The 21,604-nt window shown below is 47.6% G+C and overlaps 2 protein-coding genes across 2 annotated transcripts in view; one reads left to right on the top strand and one right to left on the bottom strand.

Moving 5' to 3' along the window:
- The first annotated feature begins 2,306 nt into the window (after positions 1-2,306).
- On the top strand, positions 2,307-3,924 carry LOC147446526 (putative sugar phosphate/phosphate translocator At5g25400). The gene has a single exon (XM_086525747.1). It carries the CDS (start codon positions 2,708-2,710, stop codon positions 3,779-3,781), a length of 1,074 nt encoding a protein of 357 aa, XP_086381873.1. The 5' UTR covers positions 2,307-2,707; the 3' UTR covers positions 3,782-3,924.
- Positions 3,925-6,932: 3,008 nt separating this feature from the next.
- Positions 6,933-21,604, bottom strand: part of LOC147446525 (beta-glucuronosyltransferase GlcAT14B-like) — a 67,540-nt gene continuing 52,868 nt past the window's right edge. The window contains exon 4 of the mRNA XM_086525746.1: positions 6,933-7,659. Coding sequence (XP_086381872.1) covers positions 7,145-7,659 — 515 coding nt within the window. The 3' untranslated portion in view covers positions 6,933-7,144. The remainder of the gene's footprint in view (positions 7,660-21,604) is intronic.

Below are 21,604 nucleotides of genomic sequence, written 5' to 3'. Positions count from 1 at the left end.
AATACATCACTATACTCCGTGAGTAAGTGAATCAGCTTTTGCCGTGCAAAAGGAGAAAGTAAACTAGAGTTATGCCGGGATAGAGAATCTTGTAATTCATGTAATGTTTGTTTTACAACAATTGCACGTTGCTCTATAGAATTAAAATTGAGAGCACTTTGCTCGTTAGATTTTCTAACACTTTTCTTATCAATAGAACTCATTGCACTTTACATACCATTACTAAAATTTACCGCACTTTGCTCTTGAGAATTCACAAGACTTGGAAACAAGCAGTAACACAAAAAAACTTTATCTATTAAATCTGCTTTTTGCAAAATAGAAAGTTCGGTTGTACATATAAGAGGTGCAAATGGTATATTTTTCTCACCAAGCAAAAGCACATGTTTACCATTGGCCATAAAGGATAAGGAGTTGTGTTCATAACTAGTGTGCAATGTGTTTCAAAACCATGCAGCCACTCCCGGCCTAAAACTACATCAACACGGTCCATGTTCATAACTTGAAAGTCAAGGGTCATCGTATGAACCCCTTGAACTACGTGTTCCATACTTCTTTATCATTGCCAGACATCCGTTCGACCACATACTTGTGAGAGCAGGGAGTCTGTGTAAGCTTCAATTTCTTGACTAGCTTATAGTTTAGGAAGTTATGAGTTGCACCATCATCCACTAAAATACAAACACGTTGTCCGTTAATAGTGCCATGCATGCGAATCACATCCGTTGCAAGGAGAGAAATCTACATAAAGATATCTGTAAATTTTCCTACCTTCCTCAATAAATCATGAGCCGAGTACCATATAAATAGTGTCGCCAAGGGAGATAGGATAACCAATACATAACACTTGAGAGAGAGAGAGAGAGAGAGAGAGAGAGAGAGAGAGAGAGAGAGAGAGAGAGGAGAATCTATGACATGGGGGAAAATTACATGGTTATTGCGACCTCTAGGCTTGCACACTCTGCTTGAGGGTTCTCCTACAAATCGAGTCTTCATGCTCACATCTTTGGGTTATAGACATGCACTCTTGATATGGTTCCACCCACTCTGCATCAATTTGACATACATCCACTGGATACGATTTTCATCACAATTGCTACATTAAGTTAAAGACTCTATGGAAGGCTCATTGTGCTCACATCTTCAGCTCACAGCCTCCCCGACATCTAGCACTTTGATAGCTATTTGGTCACAATTGTGGCATACACTTCGCACCCATGAGCAGGCTCCTCCAGGGAAGCAGAGCGGCACAAATACTCTTTTCTTCTTGCAATGAGTGCATTCTTCGATATTATTCAATTTGGATCAAGGTCACCTTACTTGGCATTATGCACCATCTTGGTGGTTCATACTGCATTCTTCCTATATGCCAGCATGTTGTATAGCTAGCACTCATACTCTACTCCTCCAGTTTGTACTTCATTTGGGAACTAGGCCCATTGAACATCTCTAGAGGTCTCTTGTACACATTATGCAGCTCCCATTTTTTACACACACACACACACACACACACACACACACACACACACACACACACACACGTTGTTAGCACCTTGTTGGATAACGACGATGGGCAAGCAAGTGAAGGGGCTTCTGCATCGTTGAAATGTGCCTAGCCCGTCGACAACACGGCTAGCAACCTCCATCACTTACTATCCATTCACTTACTCCTCTAAGGATAGGTTGCCAATGGTTGACTTAGTCTAGCACCTTGACAACACAGCTAGCAACCACCATCACTTACTATCCACTCACTTACTCCTCGGGGGGGAAGGTCGCCCATCATCGTGGTGGGTCCAAATTTCTTCATTTCCCTTCTTCTAATGAATGGTATAATGCCACCATTGAAATACATCGATATAGAGCTTCGCTTCCTAGCCATTTGAACGCTACCTTACCGCTTCACTATCCACCATAGGGTGTCCCAAAGGAGATTGCCACCCTAAATCATAACGTGATCTAGACAAACCCAATTCTTCGAAGGGGTAAAAAATGGCGCGCTAAGCTCACCCAAATTCGATGTTGAGATCACCCCTAGTTCATCGCCCCTCATATCACATAGGGTTTACTTCGGACCTCATGGTTCCCAAGTGAAAGCCTTACCACCACGCTATCGTGTGTCATGGGTCGAGGTGGGTGTGACACGTGTACACTCTCCTTGTTCACACATTTGCAGCTTACGTGGCAATCCGAGATTCCGAAGGTGGAGATCAAGCCCGCACCACATTGCCTAATTTGGGCCCCGACATGCCTAAGAGTGAAGTGTGTGTGCCCCCGACCCAGTGAGTGCGCGAGTTTGAAGTCAAGTCCTGCAATCTTGTGACCGCGCAGGCCATATAGCCTTATAGCCAACCGCACTTCCTTGTTTCATTCATATACAAATACGCATCTTCCTTTCCGTAGCCCAAACCTTCCTCCCCCCACTCTCTCTCTCGTTTTCCGTCTCTGCGGTTCTCGATCTTCTTCTCCCGTTCTTTTACACACAGAAATCTGTTCTCTTTTACCATTATTGATTCCTCCCGCCTCCTTCATTCCAGTTTTGTTCGCAAATTGCAATTTTTCTGCTAAAACCCCTTCTTGCATCTTGCCGTTCTTCTTCTGTATACTGTAATTTACGGCCCCTCTTGCTTTAGATCGGGAGAGCGATTAAAGGCATTGTGCAGGTTTGTTTGCAGCAAGGGTAGAGAAACCCTTTCTGCGTGCAGCGATGGGGAAGGGGTTTGCAAGTGGCAGCAATGGAAGCTCGGGCCTCATCAGAAAGATCTTGCTCAGCTACCTCTATGTTTCCATTTGGATCTTCTTGAGCTTCACCGTCATCATCTTCAACAAGTATATACTGGACCGGAAAATGTATGACTGGCCCTACCCCGTCAGCCTCACCATGATCCACATGGGCTTCTGCTCCACCCTCGCTTTCCTTTTGGTTCGGGTGCTCAAGCTTGTTGAACCCATCGGCATGTCACGGGAAATGTATCTGTCATCCATCGTCCCCATAGGTGCTCTTTATTCTCTCAGCTTATGGCTCTCTAACTCTGCATACATTTACCTTTCTGTGTCTTTCATTCAAATGCTCAAGGCTCTGATGCCTGTTGCCGTGTACTCCATCGGGGTTTTGATGAAGAGAGAGGGTTTTAAGTCAGATACCATGTTGAACATGGTGGGCATTTCTGTTGGTGTTGCCATCGCTGCGTATGGTGAAGCGCTCTTCAATGCTTGGGGAGTAATATTGCAGCTTGGTGCTGTTGCATTCGAAGCGACACGTCTTGTCCTGATCCAAATTCTGCTCACCTCCAAGGGCATCACACTCAACCCCATCACGTCTCTCTACTATGTTGCTCCCTGCTGCTTTGCGTTCCTTTCAATTCCATGGATAATTGTGGAATACCCCACCCTCCAGGCAACATCCTCTTTCAACTTCGACTTCATGGTGTTTGGGACAAATTCTGCGTGTGCATTTGCTCTGAATCTGGCAGTTTTCCTTCTTATTGGCAAGACGTCGGCTCTCACCATGAATGTAGCAGGTGTGGTGAAGGATTGGCTGCTTATTGCCTTTTCATGGTCTGTTATCAAAGACAGAGTCACCACTATCAATTTGGTAGGCTATGGCCTTGCATTTCTCGGAGTGTGCTACTACAACCATTGCAAGCTTCAAGCGCTTAAGGCCAAGGAGGCGCAGAAGAAGAGCGGGGAGCAAGACGAGGAGGCAGGACGGCTGCTTGATCATGTGGGGGAGAGAGACGAGGAGTCACATGGAGGCCGGAAGATCGATGCCCAAGCCTAACTTGTCCACATATTCTCTTCTTTGCCCTGTGCCTCCTTTCAAAGGAGATATTCAACTGATTTTAGCTGTTACCCTTTTTCAAGCAACTATACTAGCTTTTTATGATCCAATTTTGTTGAAGCCAATGTTAGCGTATTTGTGCATATGGTGTTAACAGGGTTAAATTGCGAATCCAGCTAAAGTCGAAAAGGTTTTTGTCAAAGTTTCCAGGGGTTGCTTCAATTGCAGAGGCATTAACTTTGTCATGGACTTATGAAGAGGTGAATTTTCATTTTTAAGAAATGCTCGAGTGCAACAGCCTCTCCACCTTGATGGGGCCGAACATTTTGGGTTTGGAGTGCAGGGGGAAAACACAGAGGCTTTGTATTCCCTTATGAGGTTGATATGTTATATGAGATGACTGAACTTTTTGAGCCATTTTGATACTAAAAGTTAGCGGTTCATTTTGTTGCTTCTATTACCAGCAATACTTGGGAAATATGTGTCTCAGCTTACAATCATGCTGCTCGAGGATTCAAGAATGCCCACTCAAGAGGAAGGGAAAAGAGAGAATTTCCATGTGGAATTTGAGTAGATTTGTGAAAAAATGGCTTAAATTTCCAAAACTTCCTCTTTAAAAAAGTATAGAGAGAAATCGTGTATGGTTAGAAAAATGATTTATTGTAGACACTGATTGTTGGTGATAGTCATTGAGCTTTTGGATTTCTTGTCTGTTCTAGGACAAGTAGCCATGACAATTGTGTTAAAAGTTCTGGCATCTCAAGTGAACTGCCCAATGTGATCCCATTATTTCTTTTGACTTTCAGGTATTTAGTTTACTTGTCAAAGTCTAGACAGGGCAATTTATTGAGGTTGCTATATAAACCCCTTGCCTCCATTGTATACACATTCAGTTATCCATTGCCGAGGTTGCTTGGTTCAGGAGAGACTCTCTCTCTCTCCCCCCCCCCCCCCCCCCCCCCCCCTTGTTCTCTATGCTTCCGCATTGTTGACTTTGACATAGCATTGGAGTTGAGTTGTGCTTGAAGCCCTTGGCCTAGAGGAGCAAAGTGGAGGAGAAGAAACAAATCGCCGGTGTGCAAGAAGGATTTCCAAGAGTTCCAGATCTTGCAACTACGTCATGGCCACCCCTTGCTCGAGCGCCAGCGACAAATTAAACAGCAATAACTATGATTGGAATTTGATTATGTGACTCTGGTTCTCACGGAAAGGTTTATGGGATGTGTTGATGTCTCGAAGCTCCATCCCACGAGGGATCTCCGCAACACGTATACCTGCTTGGAAGATGACGAATACCTCAAATTGTGTTGATGCGGCTAAGTCGAAGGCAATGCCGGCCATTGCGGAATCTCTTAAAAAGGATCTTTCTCCGGCCATTCAAACTTTGAAGACTGTCAACAAAATGTGGTTTAAGCTCGTAAGAATGTTTGATCGGGATTTTATGATACGAGCAGTCACCCTTCTTGGACAATTATTTGCCATCCACTTTCCATGAGGAAGTTCCAAGCAATCATTTCTTATGAAGACTAAAGTTATTGATGATCAACTATCGGGGCTATGAAGAGTGCATTGACGAGTACTAAATTAGTTGCTTTGGTTCTCACAAAGTTGCCTAAAGAGTATGAAACGGTGGCTAGGACACTTTGGCTTCAAGTCACGAAGGAAAAGTTAGAATTTGATGATCTCAGCTCTTTTCTCACCATTGAGGAGGAAGTTGTCTTGGTAACTCAAGGCAAAATTCAAATTGCTGACATAGAGGAAGCACATGGTGAAGCACTTGTTGCTTCAGATTCGAGAAAGAGGACGAAGTACCGTTACAAATGTGGAAAGTGTGGTCATTTGGCCAAGGATTGCAAATCCAAAGGCAAAGATAGAGACTCTACACAAGACAAAGGTAAAAGTAAGCAACAAGAGGAAAGCAGTGATAGTGACTCAGGGAAAGACAACAAAGAGGCTAGTGTGTGGCGGTGTAGCGGTGATTACACTAGCACGGACTCCCGCCTTCTAGTTACATGGAGATCATTGTCACCACTAGCTTCATCCAGAGCAGGGTAGTTTTCATACGACGTACGGAACGTCTCGTTCCGTACTGCGGGTCACGTACCGTCCCGTACGTTTTGTACACGTACGATGATGTGCGGTACTAAACGAACTAAAAAATATTAAGATGTACGATGACGTTACGTACGTTCAAAATAAAAAAACAAAGAATTCTTACGTCTAAGGCTCAGGCCCTTGGGTTTAAACTTTACACTTAAAGAAACTTGACATTATGAGATCTTCAATGGGAGCTTGAGAGGGAGAGACCCAATGGAGAGAAGATGGAGAGGCAAGACTCTAGTCTCTAGAGCTTGTCACTTGAGAGCTACAACATGGGAGCATTGAGCAGTGAGAGCAATGAGCATTGAGAGCATTGAGAGCTTGAGAGCAATGAGCATTGAGAGCTTGGAAGTGTTGGAGAACAAGATGCAAAGGCATTGCTTAAATAGGAAGAGGCTAGAGCATGAGAGAGAGAGAGTTGGGCTGCTCAATGTAATCCATTCACAATTGTGAATTTTGCCCCCAAAAAAAAAATAAAAAAAATCGCAGTACGGGACGGTACGTGACCCCTCCTAGGGTTAAGTCGCTCTTGAAGCAGCAGATCTTCAGAGACTTCTGCATCCATTTGCACACTTCCCTCACCAAGCCTCTTGTGGCCTTGTAGTCTTGAAAAGATGAAGAGGGTCTTCAATAGCTGTCCTGTTTATTAGCAAAACCAGTACAAGGAGCAACATAAATTCCACACTGTGCATATGCATGTGTGCATGAGAGAGAGAGAGAGAGAGAGAGAGAGAGAGAGAGAGAGAGAGAGAGAATCTCTATTTTTGTCTAAACAGAAACAAATCATGAAAGCCAACTTGAGATCCTTGAAAATCGCTCAAAAGGTGTTTCAAAGCAATGTAACTTTCTGATTGTAAACCATACATCTTGAGCAATACAAAGTTAATACAGTCATGGCTGCCAAATGAAATATCAAGGTGATAAGTCCATAAGGAAGCTTTGCAGTACACCCAGTTCTAACCTCCCCTGTAGGATTATGTCTTCCAAAAACCCGCACTTTCTGGTAGAGAATGGCCCAAGCAAAAGCACCTCATACTTTCCACAAACGATAGCCAGAGAAATGCCAGCATTACTCTATAGAGTATTTACATGATATAGAAAAAATTCGGTAAAATATGAACAAATATAATCGGGCTGTGCTACAAAAAGGAGAGGATGTCAATCATAGGTGTGGCTGTATTTCTTGACTGAGCTGTTCTTATTGCTTAATGTACAGCTGACAAGGAAAAACCTTAGATGAATGTAAACACCACCTCTGCCCTGTCAATTGCATTGATTCGCTCGAAATGTCTCCGGACCCAACAGCTTCAAGGTAAGCTTCTCAAACCTCTTCGCCCCTGACCCTGGCTTAAGCACATTAGGGTCTCCTTTTTCTGTACATGGATCTTTGTTATTCTCCATGCTACCAACACACCAGCCTCCAGGCGTAAAGCGGTCACGGTGCCGCCCAAGAAGTTCCCTGTCAATCTTGTCAAGCACAGGATCATCCTTTTCAAATTTTCTTGCAAATGGAGCACCACTATTTCTCATCTTCCCATAATTTTTGAAGCTCAAAGAAAGTGGGTGCTGCCTAGGAGGCGTGTCCCACGCGATGTAATGCAGATCATGATTGACCGTGGTATTTCTAAATTCTCTTGCATTGCAGATCACTGTGTGGAAGTAGGCTTCAGGGGATGATACCATGTTTGCATAATACATCAAAACTTTCCGTGGTAAGTTGTCCCAGCCCCAGATACAATATTCAACGAAGCTTCGAGTCAGTACCACCCAAGCTGACCCTGTGCAACATACACAAACAAACCACCATTTAACATGACCCTTTTTACTACGCTATAATCCATCAACTGAAAAAGCGCGTAAGCTATGAGGCTTCGATGCATTCTTGGGCTTCATCCCTCTAGGCTTTCAAATTTACATAAACAATTCACAAAAAGTAGTAATGAAAGGCAGAAACCAGCTATTCCTTTCACAAGCAAGCATACAATGGAGAATGTTGAGGAAGCAAAAGTTACATTCTCAAGAGCAGATCATATCTACTTAGGATAACAAATCATCCATGCAACTAAAGAACCAAAGCACAAATTACAGTGCACTTCGCACATGTTATGGCACCAATCTCGGCCACACTTCTAAATACTACATGAGCAACAGAAAGTCAAAAACAATCAGTTGACTCTATCTATACCTCTCGTGAATCTACGACAAAGAGTGGAGTAACTTCTCTCTTGCGCAACACGCACTGCACCACACTCAACCAGCTAAACTGGCGTGCACTTTGCAATAGTCGCAACTAGACCAAAAGCCTCAAGGTAAAGCTCTAACAATTGAGGAGTATTTGCCGAGTCCTCCTCCATTCACTTTGCATTAAGAGTAGGGTAGTTCCTAAACATGAGCAAGTATTTTCAGACCAGCTTACCCTTCACTTTCCTTCTGCACTGGGGTCTGCGTAGTTATAAGAATTTAAAACCAGCTTGTAGCCTTACTAAAAAGTGGTAAACTTTAGCTTTCACCCGTTCTATACGTTGTTTAACTTTACCTGTACTTTATGACACAAAGTAACTACACAAATAAACCTGTAACTGGAATTCACCACCGCAAAACCATCCACAACTCGATAGCTAGAGCGCTCCCAAGTAGACAACGACACGCTGTTGGCCTCAAAGACTAGTGCTGAAACCGGCCTGTGGGGCGGTAGGCGTTGGCTTTCTCCCGAAATTCTTTACTTTAGACACACAAAGAGAACGTGTAAAGGAAACCTGTGACAAGAATTAACACTTAAGCACACACACGGCTCGGAAGCTAGAATGCTCCGAGCAAACACCAACAACCTGTAGGCCCCAAAATTGGCGCCCCTTTCGGTATTTCTTTATTCTTTGAGAGGGTAAATTACAAAGTAGAGTCCTGGGAATCCTTTACCTGTATCCCGCTAGATACTACCTGATTTGGCCAAATTTGGGTAACATAAGAGCCCCAAAACTTGCGCGAAACCAATTCCCCTACTAGAACTCACTTCCACTGGCGGATACCCTCTGTTTCCTGCCCAAAAACAGTAAATTCGGCATGCTGTATTTACTGGTTTTTGCCTTGTTTTCAGCCCCAAACAGACCCCTAGTTGTCCTTTGCCAGTGGGGCACGATTCCCAAGTGTTCTGGCATCCGTATGGCTGAAAAACAATCAATTTTCTGTGCATACACAGCGCTGAATTTGCACCTGTACGGTGAGGTTCTGACCCTCACCGGTGCCTGCTTTGGAGTAGCAATTAGCTACCCTTGTTCCTGCTCAAGGAGGCTCTTGCCCTCAGCACAAAAGCATGAGACCACACAGCTGTACATCAGTCAAATGAAAAGCCCTCTTGTGGGGCATCACATAACTGCACGTAGGGGAGAAAGGAGCAGTGTGTAGTGTGCAGGTCATCACTCCTAGCACCACACTGTACATAGAATGGAAAGGAAGCACTCCATAGCTCTTAACCTGTGACAGGTTCTCAATGAAGCATCCCCCCAGCATAAATCGAGCGCCCCCTCTTCTGCCCTTGACCTGTAAAGCATCTGTGAACAAATAGATGCAAAAAGGGGAAGATTTCCATGGCTGCCAAAACCTACGTATCACTGAAAACGCAGCAAAACAGCCCTGCAAACACACATGTGATGCCTTCCAATGCTGAAAATGACCTCCTTGAACCTAGGCAAAGTCGTGGGAAGCTCAAAAATGGAGAGAAATGGCTGAAAATCAGCGTTAACAACCTCCAAAACTGCTCCAAAAAGTCCGTTACGAGTTCTGTTCTCCCAAACTTAGTAAATTGGCCAAAAAGTGCCACTTGGCACTCATACATGCAATTTCCCCACATTGGGCTTCTTGCTTTAAAATCTCTCAACTGGTGCATGAGTTGACTTTGCAGCAGAGTAATAAAATGTTTCCCTTGTCATTCTGAAGCTAATGACGCGAATAGATTTCGTGGCCCAAAATAGCAGTTCCCTAAATTTTATAAGATGCTTCCGTTGGGCTCTCACTAGTCTTCTGACCATCTATCCTCATTGGGACCGCATCCAAAAGTGCAATGTGGCCCCACTGTTGGATACTTTCTGTTGGTGATCCCACCTTGACTTTATGCCTTTATTGAGTTCACTTCCTAGTATCCACCAACTTGCTAAGTGCGACAAGGGGACCTACATGATCTTGAACTGAGCCTAGACATCCTTTTACTTTACGAGTTCCAATGCCGACCAACTATCCGTCTGCGGGTGAAACTACCGTTCACCTTGGCCATACAATGTCCAACCATTTGCAACTTCAAAAAGAGGGTCTCAAAAAGTAAACAAAATTCATTGGAAAAACCAACAATGAAGGTTAGCAGTTGCCACGTCCTCGTGACAAGTGCTCCTTTCGGTATTTTAACGGCGCCAAAATCCTTGTAGGTCAAAAGGACACGTCTAGAACAGTGTCCCTTGAATTTTAGAAGCTTTCCAGTGAGCTACAGGTCAATTTCAGCATGCTGTAATGCCTATTTTGGTCACTGTCAGGTGCCCAAAGCCTTATACAAGCATCCCAAGGATTTCCCGAGGTTCCCTTGGTGTTATCTGCAATTTAGGTGCAAAATCCTAAATCTACAAATAAACACAACAAGCTTTTGTGTAGCGTAAACTATGATGATCAATGAAGACCGTAAAATCGGCTCCGAGTAGGTAATGTCGCCACTGAGTAAGAGCATGGATAACCGCCAAAAGCTCTTTCTCATAAATTTGTGTTGTCAATTTCGACCTTCAAAACAATCGGCTCTCATAGGCAATAACATGGCCTTCTTGCATTAAGACCGCACCCAGACTACGACCACAAGCATCACAATATACTTCGAATGACTTTTGCAAATCCGGCAAAGTCAAAACTAGTCCCGTATTCAACTTCTCTTTCAAAGTCTGAAAGACAGTCACCTCTGTGGGTCCCTGCCGGATCACTGCTAATCTAAACTGGCTGAACTGATTGAACTCTACTGTGGTGTAGCTTGTCCACGGACACATAGGGTTGGGATGTGTCACGTGACATCCCCTCCTTTTCAAAGTGAGGTACTAGTACCGAACTGTATGGCGTCGAGGGAGATCGCCAACAGCATCCGGAATCCTGGAAGGGACTCTTCGCAGGCCCACTCTAATGTGTGGGTCGTGCGGTACTTGAACTTCATAAAGGTCTGCAACGCTTGCTTCTTTGGGCCGTGCCGAAAGCGACTCAAAGTCTTCTGTGGCTCCTGTGATGCTTCAACTTCGTCTAGAGTCCTGCTTCTTTCGTCTTCAAGAATCTCCATGGCTGAAAATTCCTGAAACCATCTCCAACACAAAACCATGAACATACCCATTCCATGTAAAGTGAAGGAAAAAAAATATTGTCTTCTCTAAAGACTGTGTATGCAATGTAGATGAACCTAGAGACGGAGTGACAACCCGTTCATCAAACACATGCAAACAATGTGCTCAAATCTTTTCTGTTTGATCGAAATCAATCAACTGTGGCAAATCACAATGGAAATGCCCATGCTTGGTGCTCATACTATCATGTGCTCTTTCTACAACTGTGTCATGCCAAGCAAGAGACATGGAATGTGACTTCCTTACATACAAACTTTTCAACTTTCCATGAAAAATCCGCATACATTCGTGCTCATCCATGAGAGAAACGTGCTCAATATACAATATGTCATGCCTAGGAAAAGGGATCACATAACGATGCTGACTAAAATACAGGAAACGGTCACGAATGAAACACTCGAACAATGCGTGCGTATCAATCATGCGAACACATAATACTTCCTGTGATGGTTCTTTGGACCTAGGCTCGATAGCCAAGATCGCTTCGTCCTGAAGGGGTCCTGTGGACCTAGGCTCGAGAGCCAAGATCGCTTATGCTTGAATGATCGAATCGTCTTGTGGAGGTTCTTTGGACCTCGACTCGAAAGCCAAGATCGCTTCTTCATGATTGATCGAATCTACAACGAGGTTAGCTTCGCTAGAAAAAGCATCCACTAACACATCATCCTTGTGAACAATCACATCATCTTCATGCAGCTCATCATGCTTGTGAGAAATCACATCTTGATCATGCAAATCGTCATGCTTGTGAGAAATCACATCTTGATCATGCAAATCATCATGCTTGTCATTGTCATCCAAATCATTATGCAAATCATTGGCATCCAAATCATCATGCTTATCATTGTGCTTCAAATCATCATGCAAGTCATTGTCAATCAAATCATTATCATGCTTCACACAATCATGCAAATCCTGTGTGTCATGCTGTGGAGAAGAAGAGACTGAGAGAGTCTCCGTCTCGTGAATCTCTTGCATCTGTGTCGGCACGGGATACAAGAGTCGTAAGAACTCTTGCATGTGTCGGTCGCGCCGTTCTTGGCTTGCCTTTCTTTCTGCTTCTCTTTCTGCTTTTTCTTCTGCGTGTCTGCGTTTCATTTCGGCCATTCTTTCCTTAAACATCTGCTGTAACTCCTCCATAGGAGTTAGTGCAATCTTTGTCGTAGATGGGGAAGGGTCGGAAAAACCTCCTGGTGGGGAAAATTCTTCTTCGCCTCTCTCATGCTCATCACCTCCAAGCGAAGTATCCATTCCGCTTCGAGTGATGATCATTCTGCAATCGTGGGTTCTTGTGGGTTCTTGGGTTCTTAAGTTCACGAGGAACTTGGGTTCTTGGGGGTCTTGGTTCTTGGGTTCTTGAGGATCTTGAGGTTCTTGAGGATCTTCAGGTTTTCTTTCGCTTGCAAATCGCATTGGAGAAGGATCTTCTCTTCACCCGAGTTCTACTCCTTTCTAGGGGCGCACCCCTTGGCGGCCTTGCGCTCACACCAAGGTTGCTTTTTCCCACCTCACGTCGATTGGCCGGCCGCTAAGTGCATGGTCCGCTCTCAATGAGTGAAAAGAGACACAAGGGGAGGTTGGACAAGCCCTTCTTTCTTGGGAATCCTGTCACTCTTCAACAAAACACGATTAGGAATCGCCACGTCCAAGTAAACTTGGGTTCGTGCGATTACAACAAGCAAAAACATTCTTGTGGTTCTTTCCTTGAGTAATGCAGAACACTTCCAAAGCTTTGATACCAATGTTAGGCGCACCGGGATAAAAGTTGTATTTTCTCAAGATTAGTGATCCTTATTGCTCAAGGTTCCTTTTAGTTCTTAGGGAAAGAGAGAGCTTTCCGTCTTATGGAGAGTGCTGTGATCACGAACAAAGTGAGTGGATATTGTGCGTGCAAGTGAATGAGGCTGAGAGAAGGAGAGAGAAGAGATACGACACCCGAGAGTTGTAAAACCCTCCTCCGAAGGCCCCACTCTGGTCGGCGAAGTGGTCTACTTTGATTGCACAAAGGTGTACAATGCGTATGCAATGGACTAATGCAATGGGACTATGCCGATGACGACGACGGAGATGACGACGACGACTTGATGGCTGAAATCTGAGATCTTCTAATCGCTGAATTCTGGGACTGTTTCGGTGGCTGAAAATGACTGTTTTGGCTGCGTTTTTATGGCTGAAAATGGGGGGAACATCTACAACCGTCTAGGGGCTGATCTGCTTCTGTGTCTAGGCTGAAAACTGCGTGAATCCAACTGCTGAATTCTGCGTTTTTGCTACTGCTGAGCTGGCATTTTTGACAAGGCTGAAAAAATGCTGAATCTGTAAGTGATGCTGGCGTTTTTGTCAAGGCTGAAAAACGCTGGCTGGGATGTATCTGCTAAGGTTGGAAAACGCCAGGCAAGAGGACTTGTAGGCGATGGCTTGCTGGGAGGAAACGCCAAAGGGAAGGAGTGGATGGCGAGGGTCTACTGCTGAGAAGTTGCTTGTTGAGCGAGAAGCTTCTGCTGCCTCTTCTGCCAGAAAGTGCTAACTTGGGTTTGCTTATATATTAACTTAGCAAAATTGCCCTACCTACTTGTGTTCGAAAGTCACTTAAAAATAATAAGTGAAAATCCCAATAAATAGGAAAATAGGCTAAATGCACTAGAAAATTCCCCTAACTGATGCTAATGGATTCTAATGGGTATTCCAATGATCATGCTGTGTGCAACCGGAGGATATGCATCTATGCTAAGTGACTGGGCATGCACGGTCTACGAATAGACTCACAAAAGTGCCAGATCACTGCTAATCTAAACTGACTGAACCCTGCTGTGGTGTAGCTTGTCTACGGACACATAGGGTTGGGATGTGTCACGTGACATCTCGTGCCAAGAGGTATTGGCCCCAAAGACTGGCGCCCCTTTCCGTATTTCATTTTGTATTAATCTGTGTTCAAAGTACAAGAGAGTGGGTAGGTGCTCACTCTCAGACTCTGCATCCAGATGCTCTGGGAAGTGAGGCCCTGCCCACTAATTTATAAGTGTCACAAACTGGTGACGTGGCTGCCCCACTCTACACACACACACACCCCCCAGCTGGCCGCAGTGCCACGTGGCAACCGTACGGACTTCGGGAAATTCCACCGCAAAACGCGCTGACAGGGTGACGTGGCTGAGCGTATGGATTTCCGTGAATTACGGGTAGCTGTACGGACGTGCAGCTTTTTGCGCAAGAGAAAATCTACACAAGTTTTTCTGGAAGAAGCTTTTGAAGTTATGCTTTATTTTTAAGAGCTTTTGATTTTGAAGCTTTTAGGGCTCTGCTTTTAGCGTCCCTTGTAAACTTATAAATAAATGGACAGGCCTCCCACTCTGCAGAGCATCTGGACGTAGAGTCTGAAAGTGAGACCCCTCCCACTCCTTGTACTTTGAGTTGCAGATTAGTACAAAAAGAAATACCGAAAAGGGCGCCTGTCTTTGGGGCCAATATCTCTAGGCACGGAACTCCGCCGGGCCGTGTCGAATCAATTGTGAACTGTGAACTGTTTTGAAGTGAATCTCTGGTGCCCCAAAAGCAGAGCCCCAAAGCAATAAAACTTAAAAGCTTCTCAACAACTCTCCCCAAAGTTGCTATAATCAAACAATGCAATTTCAGCAAAAATCCGTACGCAGTGCCACGTCAACAGCGCCACGAATCCCACTGCTTTTTCCGAAATTCCGTACCAACTTGTCGGCGCATATTGCGGGGGTTCCATACAGTCTGCCACATGTCACTATCCGAGGGCCAGCCACATCATCAGTTTGTGACAGTACAACTGAGCCCGCGGGTGCTCGCTCTCAAACTATGCGTCCAGATGATCTGAAGAGTGAGGCCCTTAGGGCTTATTTATTCTTACAAGGGATGCCAAAAGCAGAGCCCAACGGCAGTTAAACTCAAAAGCTTTAATTCCCAAAAGCAATTGGTCTTCAAAAACTGCCAAAAGCAATCAACGTAATTTGCGGAAAATCCGTGCGACAGTCAGCACGTTTTGCAGAGATTTGTACGTTGCCATGTCAGCATAATAGAGCGAGAAACGGGCGTCCGTACACTGCCACGTCAACAGTCATCGCATTTTCCGGTGGCTCTGCCACGTCACTAGTTTGTGACACATCTGTGAAAAGATTGATCAAGTACTCCATAGACCGGAGACTTGCGAAACACCTAAAGAATTACCCGATTGATAAGATTTACTCGAGATGGCGTGTGACCATTGCTTCTCCTCTCAAGAAAGCTACAAGGACAGACGAGTGCTGAAAAGCAGAACCTGTACTCGCAAAAAGAGATGGACAAGAACTCTTGAAAAGAAGATAAACCGATCTAGCCCCTGACGAGCTCGTTGTTGCCTCCCCCCTCCTCCCTCGCGCTGCACGCTCCCTTGCCCGCCGTTGTCCAACCTCCAGCGCGCTGCTGCGCTGGTACAGCCAGCCCCCGCGTCCCCCATTTGCCGCCGATTCAGCCTCCTGCCCCCCGGCCTCAGCCCTCCTACCCCCCGCCCCCCTTTTCCATCCCTTTTCGCCTTCTACGTGCCTGTAGGCTGTTTTTCAGCTTGCTCGCACTCGCCTCGACACCAACGACCCTATCCTCTCAACAGCAGACACAGAATGGCAGCCTCTGCTCCAACTCAGAGAAACTCTACAGAAAGCCCCCTCGACCGACACCGCGGAGCCGACCCTTCGACTTGCTCTTTCGCCAGAAGAGCAAGCGAGCTTGATGGCCGAAGTGGAGCGCTTGCAAGCCACTTCGGTTATCTGTAAAATCATTGGCACTCCGCCCTGTAGTGGCAAAGTTCCGGATTTACTGCACGCCCATCTTCTCTCCGATGTGGGCAAGATTACAGATGTCCAGATCCTCGGGAGAGGATACTACCAGGTCGAGTTCGAGTCTGCATATATGGTGACGAAAGTGATTTCGATGAGCCCGCTCGGCATCAGCGCAGCTCGAGCTTACTTCCGACGTTGGCATCACGGTTTCGACCCTACTACAGATGTGCTCGAGAAGGAGGCAGACTTGCCGATTTCGGTTTGCTTTCCAGGCCTGAGGCGAGAGTACCATCCCCTCCTACCTAGGATCGGTTCCATGTTCGGGACACTTTTGGAGTCTCCACGCACGACAGCTTCGGTTTGTGGCCAAGGCCACAGGTCTACCTACTGTGTGGGTTCTTGTTCGTGACACACACTCCCTCCCCAAGGTGGTACTGCTGCCTAGGGTGAGTGGGGGATGGATTAGACAGAGTGGAGTATTCAGGTCTCCTGAACCAGTGTTTCATTTGCAGACAGATGGGTCATATGGCAAAGGCCTGTCCTCGCAGGAGATCTTGACCCACAACGCATGCGCAGCCGCCCAAGGCTGAGCATGCCAAGCAGCCAGGTACACAGGATACACAGGCCGGTACTTGGACAGAGACTAGTGACCAACCAGCTGATGGTTGGCAACAGATGCCTGGCCGCCGCCGTCAGGGGAGAGCTCACCCCACTGCTCCTCTTGGTGGCCAACCTACTGCAGCTCAGCAGCATTGGGTTCCGACTGGGAACCGTTTCAACCCCCTTCAACAGGACCTTCCTGCGGAGGCCCCATCCACTTCTGTTCCTCCACCACCGCCTCCTCCTCCCTCAGCTGCTGCCGCTGCCCCGCCTCCTCCCCCCCCCCCCCCCAACGTCCACCTTCGCCCCCCGCCCCTCCCCTCTCCTCGATGGGACCCACAGCCTCGCCTCCAGACCCCTCCGCCACTCCTCCTCAGACACAGGGTACTGGCCACGCCTCTACCGCGAGGCATTCTCTTGCTAGTGCTTTCGCTACGAGCCGTGTGGCTCGTGAGGGACAGCCCCACTTGATGCCGCTTTTTTTGTTGCTCACTTCTCCCTTTGCAGCAATCCCCAGAGGTCTGACCAGCTTCGACATTCGCAAACGTTGGGATTTCTTCGATTACAGCTTCACTCGATTTCTGGGTGATTCCTCTACCGACTTGGAGAAGGCCAGCTTTCGAGTCCACGTCCTCTTTCTTGCAGCTAGAGGCAGTGAGGCCCTGGACACAGCGGTCGGTTTCTCCTTTCCGTTGTGTGGTAGGGATATCACGGAGTGGACCCAACACACACTCTTGGACTGGCTCCAGACACAGGCTATTGAGTTCTCACATCACACAAGGGACTTAGCAGTGACAGATCTGGTGCAGACACTTTGGCCTCTTTCCAAGTTCAACGTGACACCTCCAGATGCAGCAGGTTGCAAGCACATTGTGGTACATTTGTTTGCTGACACTCAGTGCCCTCCGTGTTATGTTTTTGTGCACGAGGATTCTTGGACAGAGGATGTAGCCCTTCGGGCTGCACGCTCGGCTTGGGCCTGGGCAGGACAGTCACTTCTTGCGCGCTTGTCTAGAGGTCGTTCGGATGCGGATTACTCCCAATCCAAACCGGGCTCAAAGATAGCGAGGTTGGCTGCTGTTGCAGCATCTGTTTTCTCTCATTGACTCCATGAGGATCATCTCATGGAATGTGCAAGGATTAGGAGGGCCCCAGTTTCAGCGACAGAGGGGTCGGCTGCGTCAGGAGTTGCAGAGATGCCTTGTGGGTGGTGAGATTAACATTCTTATGCTGCAGGAGCATCATCGTTGTGAGAGCCGCATTCGGCGTTGTGGTCAGATTTTGTGTGGTCGCTATGAGACTTTTTGGTCAGCTGCTTTTGGACCTGGAGGCATCCGGGGTGGGGTATGTATGACTATTGAGGAGTCTCTACAGCAGGCCATTGTGGGCAGAGGGATTATTGTGCCAGGCAGGGGTCAGTGGATCACTATGCAGGTTCAGGATTGCCTTGTGGGCTTCCTGAACATATATACGCCCAATGTGGCGAGTGCACGAGCAGAGTTTTGGTCACAGATTGTTGAGTCTCTGCCGCAAGCAAAGCAGTGCTGCATTGGGGGTGACTTCAACATGTTCGAGGACCCTTCTGACAGGATTGGTGGTAGCCACGCTACTGTGCTGGGAGTTGAGTTGGCAGCTTGGGAGGTTTTGTATGACTGAGGGTTTCGGATGTGTGGCAGCACTCTAGCTTTGTGAGGCCCCCAGACAGCCTGGTCTTCTCTCGTTCGGACCGCAGAGTGGGAGGAGTGAATCTATCGCGGATAGATCGCTTCTAGACTAGTGACTTTTTCTGTGACTCGGGTGGGACAGTTGGCATCCTTGCAGGGACTTCCTTCTCGGACCATGCACCAGTGATCCTCACAGTGACAAATAGGCAGAGGCGGGGGAGCACGATGCTACGCATCCCTGAGAGGGTCTTGCTGGACTCTGCACTCAGAGAGCGAGTAGAGGCTCTTTGGACAGAGAGCTTGGACATGCAGGATTCTCCTGCTAACAGAGTGGCCTCAGGACTAGCTCAGCTTAGTCGTTTCTCTCTCCAGGAGTCCTTGACTCGCCTAACTGCAGCGAGAGAGGAGGAGCAGCGTCTCAGACAAGGCGTTGCTTCCTTGCAGAGGATGCAGGAGCAGCATCCAGACAGTCCTTGGTTAGAGGAGCAGTTACAGCAGGCTCGCCAGGAGCTTCGTAGCACAAAGGAGCAACGCCATGAGTTTGCTTTTCACTGACAGGCATCTCAGTGGACGCAGGTGGGTGACAGAGTGACTGATGCTTTCTTCGAGGCAGTGGGACCTCGGCATACGCATGCCAAGGTCAGTCAATTGAGGAGGCCCGACGGGTCAGTTGCTTTTGAGCCAGAGGACATGCGTGCAGTTGCTACTGACTTTTACCGTGAGTTACTATCTGCAGAGCCTCAGTCAAAGAGTCACGATGCATGCAGGGAGCAAGTGTGGGCACAGATGCCTTGCCTTGTGACTGAGGAGATGCGCCAGAGACTTGAGCTTCCACTTCAGCTTGAGTTGCACACGGCTCTTAGTGCACCCCCCCGTGGTAGCTGTCCAGGTGAGGATGGCTTGACTCCCAATTTTTTCTTGGAGTACTGGGACTTGCTTGGCCATGATCTCTGTAGTGCTTTTCAGTACATCTTGCACACAGGAGAGATGCCTGACAGCATGAGTGAGGGTCTGATCTACCTCATTCCCAAGGAGGGTGGCTCCTTGGATGAGATTCGACAGTGACGCCCCATCACCATCCTCAACTCAGCCTACAAAATTCTTGCCAAGGCTCTGAGTTTGAGGATCCAGCCACTTCTAGAGAGCCTTATACATGGGACCCAGACTGGTTTTGTCAAGGAGCGTAGTATCCTTGACAACATCTTTACTTTTTTGGAAGCTTCTACCCTAGCGAGGCTACGCGGTGAGGATCTAGTGATTCTTCTTCTCGATTTTGACAAGGCCTACGACAGAGTTGACTGCGACTTTCTGGAGGGAACTTTACGCAGGATGGGCTTCTCAGATGCTTGGATCAGAGGGGTGTCAGCTTTGTACAGACAAGCACACAGTCGGGTACTTTTGTCAGGAGGTAGAGGCGATCGTTTCATGCTCACACGTTTGGTCAGACAGGGCTGCCCTCTTGCCCCCTTCCTCTTTCTGTTCTATGCTGAGGCGATGAGCAGGTTCTTGGTGTCGCAACAGATTGGTTTGCGGGGCTTAGCACTTCCTATTGGGGGAGATGAGCTACTGGACGCTGAGTTTGCTGACGACTCAGTCTTGTACTTGGATGGCCAGGAGGCCAACCTTCACAGGTGTGAGCAGGCTCTTGAGACCTTCTGTTGTGCATCTGGCGCACTGATCAACTGGAGAAAGACAGTGGCTTTCTCGGTTGGTAGTACTCCTATGCCCGATTGGATGCCACGTGAGGGTTTTAGATGGATTCCCCCAGGGACTGCAGTTCGGTACTTGGGCTGTCACGTTGGTCTGGACTTGTCTCCCGAGCAGCAAATTGCTCCCCTCCTCTTGTCTATCAAGAGGAAGTTGTCACATTGGAGCTCAGCACGACTTTCTTTGGCTGGCAGAGTAGTAGTGGCCAACCAGGTGTTGTTGGCGACTATGTGGTGCATCACTTATTGTTGGATCTTCTCGAGTTCTTGTATCAGCCAGGTAGAGAGGCTGATCAGGAACTTCCTTTGGTCAAGACGTGACACTCAGATAGCTCGAGCCAAAGTGGCTTGGCAGGTCATCACTCTTCCTTGTTCACAGGGAGGGCTTGGGATCATTGACCCAGCACAGCAGAGCAGAGCCCTTCTTGGGAAGTTCATAGTCAGAGGACTTCTTCCAGGTGAGGAGCCCTGGAAGGAGTTCTTGCTACAGCGGCTTCGTGCTAGGGTGCCTCAGGCTGGAGGCCCCTGGCGACCTTCGACCAAATGGATCTTCACAGAGATGCGTAGAGTTGGTTTGAGCAGGAGACTGGAGGACCGCTTCGCTGTGAGTTTGCTTCGAGCTATGGAGCACTTGCGGCGAGGCCTAGAGCAGTGACAGCCTACTTGCACGGAGGAGCGCCTACGACAGCCCCTTGTTTAGAAGCCCATGGTTAGCACTCAGAGAGGCCACTGGTTGGTAGTCGGCCTCATGTTTCCTGGGGTCCCATGGCAGCGGGTCCAACGCGCTCTCTAGGTGACTGGTTAGAGTTTTCAGGCTTGTCAGAGGAGTTGCAAGGTTTCCAGCTACAGGGCATGAGAGGGGTGCAGAGCATGTGCCGAGACATCTCAGAGGCAGTTCCAGCTGAGTAGCTCACTCCTCTCGAGCCAGTAGCACCCAGGTGGATAGGAGCCTTCACACGACTGGAGGTTCTCATCTCAGTCCGGGCCTGCTCAGATACTGTTCCATCCCTTTTTTTCGAGTTACAAGGTGAGGGACGCTTACAGTGAGTTGCAGTAGAGGCCCCGCAGGTGGTAGAGTGCTGTTTTCAGAGGATCCGAGTGGTGGGCATCTGTGGGAGGACTTGTGTCATCGATCCTGACCCAACAGCTCGAGTCTGGACACTGGAGACTGTAGGCTTGGGAGTGCTGTCCACTAGCACGAGTACAGTGGGATCCTGGAGAGTGGCTTTGGAGGGACCCTTTCTCTTCTGCAGACCACCCAGGTGTCCCGTTCTCTCAGTACACTGTTCGGCTGGGACGTCACATACTAGCAGCACAAAGAGACGCTCGCCCCGTTGCAGCACCTCATTCGCAGGAGGAGGGTCTCACAGCTGAGTTCTTGGCAGCCTTTTGGGAGAGGTTGTGGGACTCCACTGGTCGCACACAGAGCTACATCAGTTGGGAGCTCGCTAGTGCATAGTGGTCTCTCGGCCGCATCTGCAGTTTGTGACCATCTTGTGGAGAGTCAGTGTCACTGTCTTTGGGACTGTCTTTTGGCACAGCAGGTGTGGCTTTTGTGTTCTTCGGCTGATGCTTGCTCTCTCCACGGCTTGACAGTACACTTGGGGAGCAGCGGCTT

This window comes from Adiantum capillus-veneris, chromosome 12 (genome assembly GCF_014529385.1).
Source record: "Adiantum capillus-veneris isolate H3 chromosome 12, ASM1452938v2, whole genome shotgun sequence".
Taxonomy (NCBI): domain Eukaryota; kingdom Viridiplantae; phylum Streptophyta; class Polypodiopsida; order Polypodiales; family Pteridaceae; genus Adiantum; species Adiantum capillus-veneris.
Note: the sequence above shows the minus strand (reverse complement) of the source record. Positions and strands in the feature narration are given on the sequence as shown.

Bases quoted from the DNA above. Each gene is read 5' to 3' on its own strand.
- LOC147446526 (XM_086525747.1), top strand. From the start codon at position 2,708: ATGGGGAAGGGGTTTGCAAGTGGCAGCAATGGAAGCTCGGGCCTCATC.